The sequence below is a fragment of the Zeus faber genome (assembly GCF_960531495.2).
Source record: "Zeus faber genome assembly, chromosome: 9".
Taxonomy (NCBI): domain Eukaryota; kingdom Metazoa; phylum Chordata; class Actinopteri; order Zeiformes; family Zeidae; genus Zeus; species Zeus faber.
This window is the reverse complement of record NC_137197.1, coordinates 3,329,065-3,346,564: the sequence shown is the minus strand read 5'-3', so window position 1 is coordinate 3,346,564 and position 17,500 is coordinate 3,329,065. Positions and strand designations below refer to the sequence as shown.

General features: G+C 45.5%; 1 protein-coding gene across 1 annotated transcript in view; it reads right to left on the bottom strand.

Annotated features, from left to right (window-relative positions):
• Positions 1 to 6,347, bottom strand: part of foxo1a (forkhead box O1 a) — a 48,873-nt gene extending 42,526 nt beyond the window's left edge. Inside the window, exon 1 of the mRNA XM_080007123.1 lies at positions 5,452 to 6,347. Within this exon, the coding sequence (XP_079863249.1) occupies positions 5,452 to 6,084 (633 nt within the window). The 5' untranslated portion in view covers positions 6,085 to 6,347. The remainder of the gene's footprint in view (positions 1 to 5,451) is intronic.
• Between the last annotated feature and the right edge of the window lie 11,153 nt (positions 6,348 to 17,500).

The following is a 17,500-nucleotide window of genomic DNA, read 5'->3' as shown; positions in this document are numbered from 1 at the left end:
TACCATGGTAGGCCGAGGAATGTCAGGTCAAGAGAGCATCTCGTACGGAAAGAGAGAACCATCGAGCGAACCCAACGTTCCCAACGCCGACATCAAAGTGCCGTCCAGCCCCAACGGCTGGAATCAAATATTTACTCAGAGGTGACGTGCACACGCTGGAGAGCAGCGCAGAGGGGGGACGCCAGTGTGTTTACTGTATATATTGTTGCTCACTCTCTCTTTGGCGTGGGTGTGTGTAGGTGTGTGTGTGTGTGCTTTTGTATGTTCAAGTTCAAGTTCAAGTTCAAGAGATTATTTGTCACATACATATACATACGTTCATACATATATGCAGTGAAATGTCATGACACCCGGTGATTACGCACAATAAGCTCTATAAATACTAAAAAATACCAAAATGTGCGTATGTTTGCATTATGAGTGTTTTGAGTGTGTACCGTGAGGCCATGTGGTTGGCTAACCAGAAATTATTTGTGCAGATATTGTGAAGCCTCAGTGACTCAAAAAAGGATTATCAGTGATTGATGCTCAAAGACTTGGCACGGGCTACAACAATGTTCCTAATCCAGTGTCATTTTCATACCCATATTTTCTTAGTTGAAAGTCATATACTGCTATAACACAAAAGGTCCTCTGTGTCATTCAACTTTGAGAGTTGACTTATATTTGACTTTGTCCGTAGCATACAGTACAAGCATCAAGCCTGGCCACCCAGACCCTGGGTATTGGTGATAATATGGGCCATCTGTTCTCCTTCCAGTCATAAGGCATGGTCTAGTGCAGCCGCTGGCCTGCTCGCTTGGCATGTTCCTCCGAGTTGACATCACTCGCCAAGACTGTCCTCTGAATTTTCACTTATGCGTACGGCACGACAAGTACGGAGGATGTCATGACTCATCCCAGACACTAATAGCTGTGGCGGCCAGAGGAGAGTTGCTGGTAGTTAGGCCCCAAACCATTTCATAACATATCCTTACTCATAGTTTGATCAAATCTTTACTTGCCTTTGCCAGTCAGCTTAGGGGCTTCATCTTCTCACATTCTAACAGTGTAGAGGCCCTCGGGACGCAGTTCACACGGATAATTTGTCAAATGTGTCATCTCAGTCTTTCGACGTTTCTCCCATTGGGTATTCCATTTTTTTTTCTAAGCACTGTCAAAATCGGAATCCTTTTGGTGCCAACAAATCTAACATCACTCTGAATGGCTGATGTGAGTTTTATAATTTAGAATATAATATCGCAGATGACAAAATGATAAAGGATTCATTGCAAATAGTGACAAGTTCCACTTCCATTAATTGCTGTAGCATCCCATCAAATAACATTCAGACTTCCAGATGCTCTAGATAGAGTGTGTCAGTGTTACAAATCTACCAACACCTTTTTAACAATTTTTCTAGTATAGTTAAAAACGTAGAAATATCAAGTTCAAGGAAATAGTGCACAGCAACAATTTGCTGAGCAGGGATTGGTGGATCGCTGTGTCAATCGCTCTTTTACAAACGGTGAATTATGGCCCACAACCAATAGCATTGCTAATTTTTGAATGAACAATATCTCACACCTTAATAACTCGGATAAAATCATACGTTTATGATTTTTCTGTGAAACATGGCTCTTGAACAGGAAAGAACAAAGCAAACAAAAACCCACATATCGTTTCAGACAATCACTCAATCGCCATCTTGGCCTTTAAGACCGGTTCCTCTGCTCCCCTGCTGCGCACTTCAAATGTTAGCAGCAGGCTAGCTAGCGCTGGACAATGGAAGCCCCCCCCCCCCCCCCCCAAATGGAACAAGAGGGGCACTATGAATAACTTTGCAAAGAGAGGTGAATGCCACTTTGCTTTTCCCACAGTATTACACGGTCCGCGCCCCCTGAACATGGCAGGGCGAACTGGGAGCTGCTCTGGACGCCCTGAAGAGGAGCAATGCCCGATGGAGGCAGACGGAGGGACACGTGCGTAGGTTTGGTTTATCAAGGCCTTTTAGAGAGGGGTCCTTTGAGTTGGACTTCAAACAACGTAGGGTCTACCTAGTCTAGAGTAACTAGAGTATCTAGAGAAGCCCTTTGCCTACAAAGTTAGTTTGAGCTCTTAGGCTCAGCTCTCTCTGTGTTAGAAGTTGAGACATATTCCTAAACTTTTGGTCATGTTCCATCACCCTGCTCGACCACAGACTACAACTAGACCTCTACCCTAGGATACCTCTGCCTAGGAGACCTCTTCCTAGGAGACCTCTACCTAGGAGACCTCTACTGAGGAGACCTCTACCCTAGGATATGTCTACTCTTGGAGGTCTCTACCTAGGAGATCTCTACCCTAGGAGATCTCTACCCTAGGAGATAGCTACCCTAGTAGACCTCTACCCTAGGAGATATCTATCTTGGAGACCTCTACCCTAGGAGACATCTACCCAAGCAGACCTCTACCCGAGGAGACCTTTACCCCTGGAGACCTCTACCCTCGGAGACCTCTACTTTTGGAGATCTCTACCATAAGCAGTGTTTCCATCCAAAGTACCCAGAACATTTAGTCCCAGGAACTTTTTTTCCCAGGAACTAAAAGGTTCCTTCGGCCCATTACCTGCATTTTCACCACGGTCTAAAGACCCATGTTGATTATGCAAATTAGTCTATTGACTTATGAAAACGCGACAGCTGTTTTTACACATCATTTTGTGTGCGACCATGAAGCAAATTGCTCCAGTCCAGTAGGTGGCGGTAATGCAGAAAACTATACAACAAGAAGAATACAATGGGTAAAGATAGGCAACAATATGATGACTTTGGCAGTTGGTGTGTACATACATATATATGCACTTGTCGTTTTTTCGTTTTCTGTTTTTTTATTATCAAAATAAAATACAGAAAATGACCCAGATTTTTTACACATGGAACATTTCTGGAACAAAAAAACTGTACTTACAGTCGGTTTACAGCTGCAGATTTTTACAAATGGTGTCTGAATTAAAATGCTGCGTGTACTCAACCAATCAGAAATGTTCAGTGCTGCAAGCCCCACCCTCAAAGTTCCTGGACTTTTGAAAACTATTACCCCCCCCCCCCCCGAGCAGGGACTGCTTAGTTTCTGGGACTTTGTCCCCGGAACTAAATTTAGACCCTGGCCCTGCGGTGGAAACGCACTGAGTTCCTCCAAAGGTTCCGAGTTCCTGCGGTGGAAACTCTAGTCTGCAAGTTAACCAGCCCCTGAAGTTTAACTGTCTGAACGAGGTGATGATATGAGGAGTTTCCGGACTGAGATTTCCCTTTAAACCAAAACAAAGGTCAATGTGAAGTTATTCAACTCAACATTACATTTAGTTACTCAGTTATATAACCCAACATGACTAATAATTGCTACACACTTGTGCATAGTGCATGACAAAGTGAAACACCTTCTGAGGGGAACTTGCTGGTTGTATATTAAAAAGCTGCATCAGGAGCAACTTGACCACATTTATATAATATTATAGAACAACTTCCTCATTACACTATAACGAGTAAGTTATGTTGTAGAGGGTCTGTTTAAAGCTCTGGTTTTCACTGGTCTAGTGTGGACATTGATTGGTATATTGATCAACTGGAAACTGACTTTTTAAAATTCAAGCAAGTTAATGAAAACAATAATGCTATTAGGGATGGCTTTCTCTTAAAACATTGTAATGTACAATGTAAAACATTGTAACATTGACACCATCCACCGTGCAACTGTATTTACGAATGAATCACAATAGGATGTAATTACAGATAATTATTAATACATTTCGACATGATGTTGGAAATGGCTTGCCAAGCTAATGTAACAGGTTCCCTCTATCGTGCGGGGAACCAACACCACCAACCAGATTTGGCCAACTCTCTTGGGGAAGCGATGTGACTGAGAGCTCAGACAGTTTGCTGCCAAGGTCTGTGCAGTTCGTACAAACTGGACATGGGAGGAAGCAGGACGAGAAAAAGAGCATCCAGTCGACAACCCACGGGATTAAAGACTGTCCGTATTTCTTTTAAATAATATATATACATATATATAGGTCCGCAGCTCAAGGGAAGCTAAGCATCTTTCGGCTTTCACTGACGAGCTAACGACCACTTTATCTGAAGGCTCAAACGATCAGAGTGTGCAAACCTCCTGCCGTGAGGCTGCAGGCGTAGCGTGGTTGGCTGCAGAAAGGGATGACTGCCATTTTTGCCAGCCACAATTAAAACTATGCGCCTCAAAGTGAGGTCTACGCCCTTCCATCATGTACAGTGGGTGGGCCTGTCACACAACATAACGGATTTTAAGTCCCTCTCTTGTGCAATGTTTTGGACCGTTTCCATGGCAAATTTAGCGTAATGCTTCACAATAAAGTACCAGCGGCATTTTATGAAAGACACTTTTGGGCACTCCGAAAACTCCACTTGAATTGAAGTCTACTGCCGCAGGAACAATGCTGTTCAGGGCATAAATGGATGGAACACATAGTTTTATGAATAACATGTTGAGGGAAGCCAAAAGCCAAGGGGGGGGGGGAGGGGGATCCCTGTTGAGTCAGCAGACCCACATCTGAACACGCTCAGATGACTTAGAAGGTCACGGTGCCAACTGGCCAGTTTACTGAATTACTGTGAGCAGCATGAATGACAATGAGGGGACACGGCTTCACAAGACCATGAATGGAGCACACATGCAACAACACACTGGTGAACATTCACTACCTCGCCAGGCATCGTGGGCCTTTGTCCCGGTGGAAACAGGCAAAGGTGTGGACACATGTTTGAGTGGGGATGCGTTGTTTTCATGTGTGAAGCTGCTGGATCACACCAAACAGCACACTGTAGGGACACTACCACACCACAATGCCACAAAATAGTGTCCATAAACACAGCTTTATTGTCGTTTATGGACACCACTGGCACTGTAGTGTGGACCTGTTATTGTTTTTATGGGCGAAGCTGCTGGTTCACAACGAATCCCGGGACCGGGAAGGAACCCACACTGTAGGGACAGCAACCTCCACGGGACACCAGAACCCCATACTACAGTTAGTGTCCATTATGGACACTATCCAGCAGCATCACCCCACAGTGCCAGATAGTGCCCACCACACCAAATCTCAGGTCCGAAAAGGAACACACACTGCAGCCTGCATTGGGACATGGGACTGCATGGGACACCAGACAGTTCAGCTGGATAAAGAGTTCCGCTTTGTGGTCCACTTGTGTCTTTGTGGTCCACGTGTGGACCGTCTGGTGTCCCATGTAGTCCCGTGTCCCTTACTGGACACTAGACAGTCCCCTGCACTACATGAGCCCGCAAAGCTCACCTTCCATTCAGCTGAACTGCCTGGTGTTCCAACAGCCTGCATGGGACATGGGACTGCATGGGACACCAGACAGAACACACTCCAAGACTCCAAAGCCGAATCCTTTACACCAGACAGTTCACACAGCAGACCACACATCTTACCTTCCATCCAGCTGAACTGTTGCTGTCCCCCTTGTCCTTGAAGTACGGGACGCTCTTCACCATCCAGTCGTAGATCTGGGACAGGGTGAGCCGGCTCTCCGGGGAGCTCTCGATGGCTTTGGTGATCAGGTCTGCATAGGACATATTCCCCCAGGCGTTGCGGCGGGACGAGCTACTCTTCCTCTGTGCAGCGGCGGCAGCGGCAGCCGCCACCGAGGTGGTGGACCCGGCCGGGGAGGAGAGCAGGGGCACCTGCTGCTGCTGCTGCTGCTGCTGCTGCTGGTGCTGGAGCTGCGGGCTGGGATGCTGCTGGTGCTGGTGCTGGCGCTGGTGCTGGTGCTGGTGCTGGTGCTGGTGCTGGGCGGGCTGCTGGTGCGCGCAGGGCTCCTGGCACTGGAAGTCCTGGCACAGCAGGACAGGCTTCTGCTCCGGGAAGTCCCCGCTCTCCTCCAGCAGGCGGAGGCCGGTGACGGCGCACGGCTCCTGCTTGACGGACGGCGCCGGGGACGAGGTGTTGGAGTCGCCCGGGTTGATGAACTCCGGCCGCGGCAGGGGCCAAGTGCACGACCGGGGCCGCGACAGGGGCTCGAAGTCCGGGTCGATGTCCACCAAGTGCTGGGCTGGTTCCGCCATGGTGTGGAGTCACGGATCAGTGTTAAAATGTCATATAACCACACGGTTCCTGGATGAAGCGCAACGTGGAGAGGCAGAGCGACCCGACAATAAGAATAACTCTTATAATAATAATAATAATAATGATAATAATAATAATAATAATAATAATAATAATAATAATAATGATAATATTCAGGAAAAACGCTCCGCAGTGCTAGGGTCTACATTGAAAGTCACATCCCACACGGATGACTGTGCCCAAAGTCCACTGTGACACAAAAAACGAATTTCCCCCCAAAAAAGTAGTTTTCTGTCAGGAGAGTGCGTTGGTCCAGTCTGATGTTCCGTGCGCTCCTCCGGCTCCCTGTGCGTCCGTCTGTGTGTGTGTGTGTGTGTGTGTGTGTGTGTGTGAGGGTTTACTGGAACTGTCCTGTCAGTGATTCCACCCACAACTGACTGACTGACTGACCCACGCACCAATCACAGATAGAGGGTGAGACATGTCCCTAGTAAACATCCCCTCCCCGAGTTGTAGTTTGAACAGTGGAGGATATGGATTATTATGGTTCAGATTATTGATATACTTGAATTGTTTTACTTTTATACTTTTATTATATATATAATTAAATATATAGTATAACGTATGTTCTTCTTCTTCTTCTTCTTCTTCTTCTTCTTCTTCTTCTTCTTCTTCTTCTTATTATTATTATTATTATTATTATTATTATTATTATATATTTATTATTATCATTATCATCATTATTATCATTATTTAAACTTGAACTTGTAATCGACTTGGGCTTCCAAAACGACACAGCGCAGAAACGTCAAACATTAACTGGATAGGAAAAAGTTAAATGACGTTAGATAAGATAAAGTTATATAAATTTAGATGAGATAAAGTTATGTAAAGTTTGATCAGACTGGAAATATTATTTTATTTCCAGCCACACGCTGTATGGTGCCATCCGTGGAGTGTGCTGCCCTCAGCTGGTCCTTCACAGTGCTGCGCTTTCAAGAATGATCCCATGTTTAAAGTGCGCTGATCAGCACCGTGTGCTGAGCATTACACCGACAAATATACACTACACATCATTTTAATGTTTCGTTGATTTGTATATAATATTGTTACTAATTACCTCAAACTTACCTCGAAGTAAGTTTCGCGTCGGTGCGTAAAGGTGCGCGCACCTTTACGCACGATAAATACTTTTACGCACGACCTATACGCACGGTAATCACCTTTACGCACGACAAGCAAGACTTATCTGGAGCAGCAGCGGAGCTCGACGGTAATTAGGAGGGGGAATTACTAACATAACAGCAATAACAGGATATTAAGCAGCAAACAACGTCCAACAACAAGAAGAGCCTGTTTCTTCTCCAAGCTGCAGACTTACTCATTACCAATCAAAATGGAATTCTGAGCTGGATTCTCCAATTAGCAGCTCAACTGGAACAGTTTTCCTTAATAATTATTCAACTATGTATGACTCCACTTTCCTGAAATGCCATCATATGCTGTCATAGTGCCATTGTTGGGCTAGTGACTGGGTTGGACCGTTCAGAATTCCTGGACTTGATAAGTGAGTGTTGGTGAGAACATTCATTCTCCAGCTGCAATTTAATGTGGATGTCTAAAAAGCTCGTGGTGGTGTTTAAATCCACAGGTTTGCTTCATGGCTCCGCGTCCAGTCATCCTGGCAGGCCTCAGCCGCGGCCATAGGTCAGTTTTATTATAATAAAATAGAGGTTTATTACAAGAAGTCAGCTGCAAAATGATGGTTCGTCCTGAATTGTCCTGCAATGAATAACATCATCGTGTTGTTCTAGTATTTGTGTTTTTGTGATGAAACAAGTGAAATAGATATTTATCACTGCTTGGATATATCTTAAGTCAGCCAGGTACTTCAGTACTTTATCCCTCATGGGTTTGGTCTTGTAGTTGTATTAGTTAATTTTGAACTTTATAATGAGAAAATCAACAACGTCTTCATATTGTATACCAGTTAATATTTTTTTTATTCATCATGATATGATTATTGTGGGTGTGGTATTGGTCAGTTCTGATTATTGGATGGCTTACAACCCTGCACTCCCTCCTGAATCTACACCCTTTCTTTATCATCTTTCACTGAATCATGTCGAGATTGTTTTTTAAATTCATGGCCAGTCCAGGGTGGTTAGGACATCCAGGACCAGGGCTGCTCCAGTCCAGGGTGGTTAGGACATCCAGGACCAGGACCGCTCCAGTCCAGGGTGGTTAGGACACCCAGGACCAGGACCAGTCCAGGGTGTTTAGGACATCCCGCACCAGAACAAGTCCAGTCCAGGGTGGTTAGGGACTCCAGCATCAGGACCTATCCAGTCCAGGTGGTTAGGAGATCCAGCACCCGGATCAGTCCACTCCAGGGTAGTTACGTGCTCCAGCATTAGGACTAGTCCAGTGCAGGGTGGTTAGAAAGTCCAGCACCCAGACCAGTCCAGTCAGGGTGATTAGGACATCCGGCACCAGGACCAGTCCAGTCCAGGGTAGTTAGTGGCTCCAGCATCGGGACCAGTCCAGTTCAGAGTTGTTGGGGACTGCAGCATCAGGACCAGTCCAATCTAGGGTGGTAAGAAAGTCTGACATGATGACCAGTCCAGCCCAGGGTGGTTAGGGGCTCCAGCACCAGGACCAATCCAATCCAGGGTGGTAAGAAAGTCCAGTCCAAGGTGGTTAGGGGCTCCAGCACCAGGACCAGTCCAGTCCACGGTCCTGGTCCATTGGAGCCGCCCTCAGGTGGGACATGATGGAGCTCCGTGCACTCAAAGTGGTAATTTTGTTAGATTAATTTTTACTTTGTAAGATGGCTCTTTAGGAGGGCTTTGATGCGGGTGAACACCAGGAAAGCTGCGGGTCCAGACGGCATATCTGGACGAGTACTGAAGACCTGTGCTAACCAGCTAGCCCCGGTGTTCACCACAATATTCAACATCTCCCTGGCTGAATCAGTGGTCCCATCCTGCTTCAAGAGGTCCACCGTCGTTCCTGTCCCGAAGATCGCCTCTCCAACCTGCCTGATGACTACCGTCCGGTGGCCCTCACCTCGGTGGTCATGAAGTGTTTCGAGAGGCTGATTAAGGATTACATCTGCGCCTCCCTCCCCCGCACCTTGGACCCGTTGCAGTTTGCGTACCGGCAGAACAGATCCACGGATGACGCGGTCTCCCAGGTACTGCACACCACGCTCACGCACCTGGATGGCCAGAAGGGGGCCTATGTGAGAATGCTGTTCATTGATTATAGTTCAGCTTTCAACACCATAGTCCCCACCAGACTGGCTGTCAAGTTGTTGGAGCTAGGATTGAATGCTCCGCTGTGCACCTGGATCCTGGACTTCCTCACAGGCCGCCCCCAGGTGGTCAAGGTGGGGAAGTACATGTCAAGCTCCCTCACCCTGAATACAGGATCCCCCCAGGGCTGCGTCCTCAGCCCCCTACTGTACTCCCTGTACACACATGACTGTGTGGCCAGGTCCAGCTCCAACACCATCATCAAGTTTGCTGACGATACCGTGGTCGTGGGCCTGATCACCGACTGCGATGAGAAGGCCTACCGCGAGGAGGTGGCTGACCTGTCACTCTGGTGCCAGGACAACAGCCTCCACCTGAACGTCAGCAAAACCAAGGAGCTGATTGTGGACTTTAGGCGTGGATCACAATCAAGGACGCACTCGCCGTTGTGGATTAATGGGACTTCTGTCGATAGGGTGAGCAGCTTCAGATATCTGGGAGTCCACATCACAGAGGACTTAACATGGACTGTTCATACAGACACTCTGGTGAGAAAGGCGAGGCAGCGTCTCTACCACCTCAGGCAGCTGAGGAAATTCCGGGTCTCGGTGAGGATCCTCAAGTCCTTCTACTCTGGAGCAGTGGAGAGCATCCTGACAGGCAACATCACTGCCTGGTTTGGGAACTGTACTGCCCAGGACAGGCGGGCCCTGCAGAGGGTGGTGCGTTCAGCTGAACGTACCACTGGAACTACCCTCCCCCCCTTGCAGGAGTTATACACCAGGAGGTGTAGTAGCAGAGCCCGTAGGATCATGAAGGATCCTCATCACCCCAACAACGGACTGTTTCAGCTGCTGCGGTCAGGCAAGCGCCTCCGCAGTCACGCAGCGAGAACAGAGAGACTGAGACGGAGTTTCTTCCCTCAAGCCATCAGAACTGTCAATGCTGACCTCACCAGGGGTCCTAACTGAGCCATGCACTAGGCTCCACTACCTACTGTACTGTATGTAGCATACTGTACCGCATACTGTGTCACTGTTCAGGGTTGTTCGTGATGCCGTATTGCTGCGCCGTACTGTTGTATACTGTGCTGTATTATCCCAACACTACCTCACACTATTCACATTCACATGCCACTTTAATTCACATGCCACTTTAAATGCACATATCTGTATATACATAGGCATATTCCTTCAACCTATTCCATTTTATTTCAATTTATTTTTTATTGTATTTTATTCTATATATTTTTTATCTTATTCTATAAGTATTCCACTTACTGTATTACGTTTTAGGAGTCAGTTAGTCGGTCTATAGAAAGGAATTTTCTACTTTTTATTTTATTTTATTTTAGTACTTTTTCCTAGGACTTCTTGTGTGCTATCACCGGGTGCGTTGCATTACATTTCACTGCATATATGTATGGAAGTATGTATATGTATGTGACAAATAAAAATCTTGAATCTTGAATCTTGAATCTTGAATCTTTATAAGAAGCAGCCATTGTCGCGTGGTATGCTGAGTGGACCCAGCTGCAGAGAACGAGGCAGAGATGAGGTGGCAAAAAGAAAGGTTTACTTGTAACAAGCACACAACAAAGGGAAGGCACAAATAAATCGGAGATGGGACTCCAAAAAAAAAAAACGCCAAAAAACAATTGAACTTTTCAAAACAAAAAAACGGACAAAAGACAAGTAAGAATTTCATGGGCTTGGAAACGAGCGCTTTGTCAGGAGTCGAGAAAAACTCAAGGCTGAGCACGGAAGGACACAAAAGACAGGTGTGAAACAAAGCAGCATTGATGTTCTGCATGTTGCTCTATGTGCTGTTTCCATTGTTGGTGGCGGGGTCCGCCACACGCAGCAAGAAGTGAATGAGGGATAAAGAAAAAGAAAATAAAGCGTTTCTTTAGGGAAAAGAAAGTAATGAATGATGAGTGAAAAGGAAGAGAAACCTCGATTATGGGAGGTGATTTAAAATAGAATTTTGGGAAATGTAGTAAAACCGACCAAACACAGACGATCTGATAGATTTCCACTTTAACCTTAAACATGTAACATTTTAGCCAAGATAAGATAAAATGACACCTTATTCAGATTGATTCAGAATTATAGGCTAAATCTAAAATAATGTTTAAATTATACTTTTAATAGATTAATCAAATACATTCTTAAGGTAAATGTTGTTAATATTAAACTGTTGATAAGATGGAGTCCATCGTAAAGACATTTAACTAACAAAATAATAGCTGCAAGAAAGTAATGCCAGTAACTTCCTGGAAAATTACATGTAATATATTATCTCAGCTATGAGCTAACTATTCATTTCTGTTGACGAATTAGATCGCACTGGCTCAAAATGGACGTGCAGTTTATGAGACATTTTGCCCCTCGCACAATAATAATAATAATAAAAAAAGAATGTCAATTCTGCTCGAAAGAGACAGAAAAACAGTTATGATTGATTCTACGAACAAATCTGCCTGAAAAACAGAACAGTTGGCACAATCAAAGTTAAAAAAGGTGATGACAACTTCTATAGAGAGATGCATGGTCCAACAGTAGGGCAGGCCAGCAGGCCCTAAGGTGGCAGCCCCCCCAGCTGGCTATCTGGCAGTGGGCTAACAACCTCCTCCAGAGAACCTCTCCTTGTTACGAAACCAACCAGAAATAGCCGGACTGCCCCTTGGTATCGACCCTTGCACGCCCCTGACTCACGAACAATCAATCTCCGACATCCCTTCCGTGTTGCTACATGGAATGTGCAAACACTTCGACGCACAGGACAGGCTACTCTTCTGGCTCGTGAACTGTCTCGTTACAACATCTCCATCACGGGACTCTGCAAATCACGCTGGCGCGATAGCGGTGAGAAGAAAGAGGGAGACCACAGCTACATCTGGAGCGCCTCAAATGACAACAGAGGGCTATATGGTGTCGCTCTAGCAATGCCATGCCATGCTAGGAAATCCCTTATAGGATGGACCCCAGTCACCGAACGGCTGCTAACCGCCCGTTTCCACCACCAACATGGCAAGTTATCAGTCATTGTTGCCTATGCACCAACAGAGGTCGCAGACGACCAGGCAAAGAACGCTTTCTTTGATCAACTACATCTGGTCATCCAGCAGATACCCCCTCATGACATCACTATTGCGCTAGCAGACTTCAACGTCACCGTCTCCTCTGCTTCACGGGACTCGCAGACCAAAAACATCATTGGCCCAGAATCTCCAGATCCCATTATCAACAACAACGGTGACCGCCTCCAGCATCTATGCAGTGCTGGGGCCCTATCTATTGTAGACATGTGGTTCCCCAGGAAGAACATACACAAATGACCATGGTATAGCAATGATGGAAAAACCCGCAAGACCTTAGATCACATCATCATCTCCAGTCGTTGGAAATCCAGTGTTACCAACTGCCGTGTGTATCGTGGAGCCCAGCTAGGCAACACGGACCACCGATTATTGGTTTCCCAGTTGAGACTGAAGTTAAAGGAGGTGCCGCCCCCCCTCCGCTGCATATCAGTGGAGAGGAGGTTGAGTTTGTGACTTCCTTCACCTACCTCGGGTCCATCATCACCAATGATGGCAACATTTCACCTGAAATAAACCGGAGACGTGCTCTGGCAGCCAGTGCCATAAAAACACTTTGGAATTCACCACTCCATATCAAGAGCGACCAAACTAAGGATTTATAACACCTCGGACCTCTCCATCCTCCTCTACGGAGCAGAAACCTGGCCTCTCAACAAGTCCCTGGCTGCCAGAATCGATGGCTTTGACACCAGAGCACTGCACTCAATAGAGGGGATTCCAGATAGGGTTTCCAACATCATGCTGCGGGAACGCACCCAACAGCCCCCCGCGTCCCACCTGGCAGCACAGCGTCGGATGCGCTGGTACGGCCATGTCAAAAGGCTCCCCCTCGGAACACCCTACTCACGCTATCCTCCACTTCCAACCTAAAGCTGCCGGCTGGAAACACCCCCGTGGTGCCCCCCGCACCTGATGGATTGATGCCGTCACCAGGGACCTACACCAAATGGACCTGTCGCTTGCTGAAGCCGAGTCCCTAGCACTGGACCGACCCAAATGGAGAAGATTGGTGAAACTGATTGGCTCTACGCATGGCGTCGCCCCCATCGCCGAGCAAGAGACCTGATGATGATGATGCTAGAGCTAAATGGCAAAAAAAACAAAACACAGCACAATTATTTGTCGATTACTTACATTTCCCTCGTCTGCAGTTTTGTCACAGACAGTTGGAATTAATTTGTCTTTCTTTCAAAAGATTTGTGCTGGTCTCTGCAGCCAACAGATCACTTCCCATGCTTGGCTCTTAGCTTTGGCGCTTGCGAGAAACAAAAATGGCGTACCTCTGCAAAGGTATTTATATATATTCTCCAGCCGTGGGTGGAGTTACTCAGATGGGGGCGCGGTTCTGATTCTAATGAGCCCCACTTGACGCAGGGAGGGGAGGCAAATCTGAACGGCGTGTTTCACCACATGATTTCTGAAAGAGGGAGCCCACAAAAACAGACTGTGTTGTCTTATTTCACAGTTTGTGTGTCAGTAGTTCAGTCAAAGACCCAAATGTACAGTATGTGCACAAGCACTGAAAGTGAGTTTTTCACAATCGGTGACCCTTAATACACTTGCATAAAGGTTTTTGGGCGTGTCAGCTCAGAGGAACCGCTTTGCTGCCTTTTAACAGCGTTGACCAAGCATGCACACATGTACGTGTAGAACACGGTGTGTGATGTTGGCAGAGCGCCGTCAACCCTGGGATTTCGGCTGTTGGATAACAGACACTCTACACACAACTCAAAGAATAAATTCCTTTTGGAAGTTTCCGGAACTTGGATAAATCACTTTCTTTACGTGGTTTCCCGTGTGTGTCCGTGTTTGTCGTTCCACAGAAAGCAGAGAAAGGAGAGGACATAATGTCTGTTATCAGTGTCATCTGGAATAATCCACCAGGGATCATTTAGATAAATGACTCAACAGCACCATCGGATGGACGATGTGATTATTCATGAATGACCTCACTGGAAACCATGAACATTAAGCAGGCTGTCCAGTGCAATGCCACTATTACAATAAAACATGAAGCAACCACAACAAATAATACAATTAAAATAAATACAACAATAAAACAATACTATTAATATGAATAAAATGTAAACATCAACAATACTCCTGATCATTTATCAGCTTAATTATGACCAATTAAGAAACATTAGAAACTCACAGAAAATATTTAAATATTAAATATGAATTGTATTAATATTTAGAGGAAACAACTAATATTACTCAAAGTTATCAGGAAGAAGAAGAAGAAGAAGAAGAAGAAGAAGAAAAGTCACAGGATATGAGAAAACTGCCCAAAATGTCCTGGAAAACATGAAGTGACCTGGAAAAGTTGTAATCACTGTGCAATGAAAGTTATTTTTGTCCAAAAGTAAAAATTTTGGGGTGAAGATATATATAACACCTTATTTATTTATAACATTACAGTTAACATTTTAATGTTGAAAACTTGCTTAAAAAAGTCTAGTCAGCAAAAATAAGTAAAGAAAAAACAACAACCTATATATGAGTTTCTTTTGGGGTCTTTAATATAAATATCATATAAATATGAAATTTTTCATTGAAGAGAGTGGGAAACTGTTTTATTTCTCTTTTAACTCTTTCATCTCTGATCTAACACCTGAATTCTTGCTGGGCATCAATAAAGTGTTATCTCCTCTTATGTCATTTAATCTTATCTCTTTATTTGATCTCTCTCCTGGTGTGAGCAGCAGTAAATCATTAATATATATTTTTATTATATATATTTATATTAATTTAAATGTTTTTCCTTTCATACAATCCTATCAAAAACAGGGGTTTTAGAATGGGGGATATTTTAAAGGGAGTTTCTTTTTATGTTAAACTCCTTTTTTCACTGCTTGTGCTAATACGTTTGGGTCTCTGATGGATCTGATAACAAACCGTGAAATGATAATAACTCAAAGTAAAGTATGTGCTAGATAGACTGTAGGCTGTGCCGCGCCATCCGCTGTGTGTTTCTCCAAAATAAAGCCTGAATAAAAATAGTATGTTTTCATTGTAGTTGTATTTTTTTTAACGTTATTTGCCCGTGTTTCCTAATTGAATGAAATAAAAAAAGCCTGGTGCGGTATTCCCCACAAGCTTGGCACATGGCAACCAAAGTCAGAACAAACTTTTAAATGAGGCCTTTGTAGTTCTAATATGAGTGAGGATTCAACAACTTGAATTGATTGTTTCCTGCCTCAAATTTGTTCAGAAACATTTTGGGGGACTGGTAAGGGCTGATTCTGCACTGATTTCTCAGTGAAAGTTTAGGTACTTCATACAACGGAGCTCAGAAGCGATGATCAAATGCCATTGGCTCACAGCAGTAGACGCCTCAGGAGGGTGGCTCAGGGACAAGATGGTTTTGAGGCATGTAAGAATGGCTAGAATGCATAATGTGGTATTTTCAGCAAAACAATTCAAAAACATGTTCTGGGGACCTCAGAGACCTGTATTAACTTGTGTAAAAAGAAACATTTTTGGTCTCCTTTAAAACCATCTTCACTGATGTTTCGATATTGTGGAAAAACGAAGTAAAACTTGAGAAAAAGGTTTAGGGCTACTGTAGGGTTAGGGGGCTTAGAGTTACTGTAGCATTAGGGTGGTTAGGGTTAGGATCACTGTAGGGATAGGGGGCGGAGGGTTACTGTCGGGTTAGGGGAGTTAGGGTTATTGCAGGGGTAGGGAGTTAATGTTACTGTAGGGGTAGGGTGGGTTAGGGTTACTGTAGGGTTAGGGGAGTTAGGGTTACTGTAGGGGTAGGGAGTTAGGGATACTCTAGGGTGAGGGGAGTTAGGGTTACTGTAGGGTTAGGGGGGTTAGGGTTACTGGAAGGGTAGGGGTTAGGATTACTGTAGGGGTAGGTGGTAAGGGTTACTGTAGGGTTATGGGGGTAAGGGTTATTGTAGGGTTAGGGGGTTAGGGTTACTGTAGGATCAGGGAGTTAGGGTTACTGTCGGGGTTTAGGGTTACTGTAGGGTCAGGGAGTTAGGGTTACTGTTGGGGTAGGGGTTAGGGGTAGGGGTTAGCGTTTGGGTCATGGTTAGGTTTACGGTTAGGGTTAGGGTAAGGGTTAGAATGAGGGGTTAGGGTTACTGTAGGGGTAGGGGTTAGGGTTAGGATGAGGGGTTAAGGTTAGGGATAGGGGTTAGGGTTAGCATTTAGGGGTTAGGGTTAGGGGTTAAGGATTAGGTTTGTGTTAGGGTTAAGAAGAAAATAATCTTTAATTATCACACAACACACCAACACATGCACACACACATGCTTTTGGATGGTGGCCGGTGAAATGGTTCCTCTGCATTTAACCAGTCCTGGCTTGTCCTTCCTCCAGGGGCACAGCCAGGAGCAGTGGGCAGCATTTGTTGACTGATGACGAGTGTCCATCGCTGGTCAGACGATGATGTGTGCATGTTTTTGGTTAGTTAGAGGGGTAAGGGTTACTGTTGGATTAGGGGTTTAGGGTTACTGTAGGTGTAGGGGGTTAGGGGTACTGGGTTGGAGTTAGGGTTAGGGTTAGGGTTAGGGTTAGGGTAAGGGTTAGGGTTAAGGTAAGGGTTAGGGGTTTGGGTTAGGATTGGGGATGAGGTTGGGGTTAGGGTCAGTGTTAGCGGTCGGGTTAGTGCTAGGGTTAGGGTTAGGGTTAGGGTTAGGGTTAGGGTAAGGGTTAGGGTTACGGTTAGGGTCAGGGGTGTATGGGTCATTGTATACTTAGGGGGGTAAGGGTTAGTGTAGGGTTAGGGGTATATGGTTACTGTAGGGGTAGGGGGTTAGCGTTAGGGTTAGGATTAGGGTTAGGGTTAGGGTTAGGTTGAGGGTTAGGGTTAGGGTTACGAATAAGGTTAAGGTTAGTGATAGGGTTAGGAGTTAAGGTTTGGGGTTAGGGGCTAGGGTTAGGGTTAGGCTAGGAGGTTAGGGGGTTCGGGATTATGATTAGCGTTTAGGGTTAGGAGTTAAGGTTAGGGTGATAGGGTTAGGAGTTAAGGTTCGGGGTTAGGGTTAGGGTTAGGGTTAGGGTTAAGCTTAGGGTTAGGGTTAGGGTTAGAGTCAGAGTTG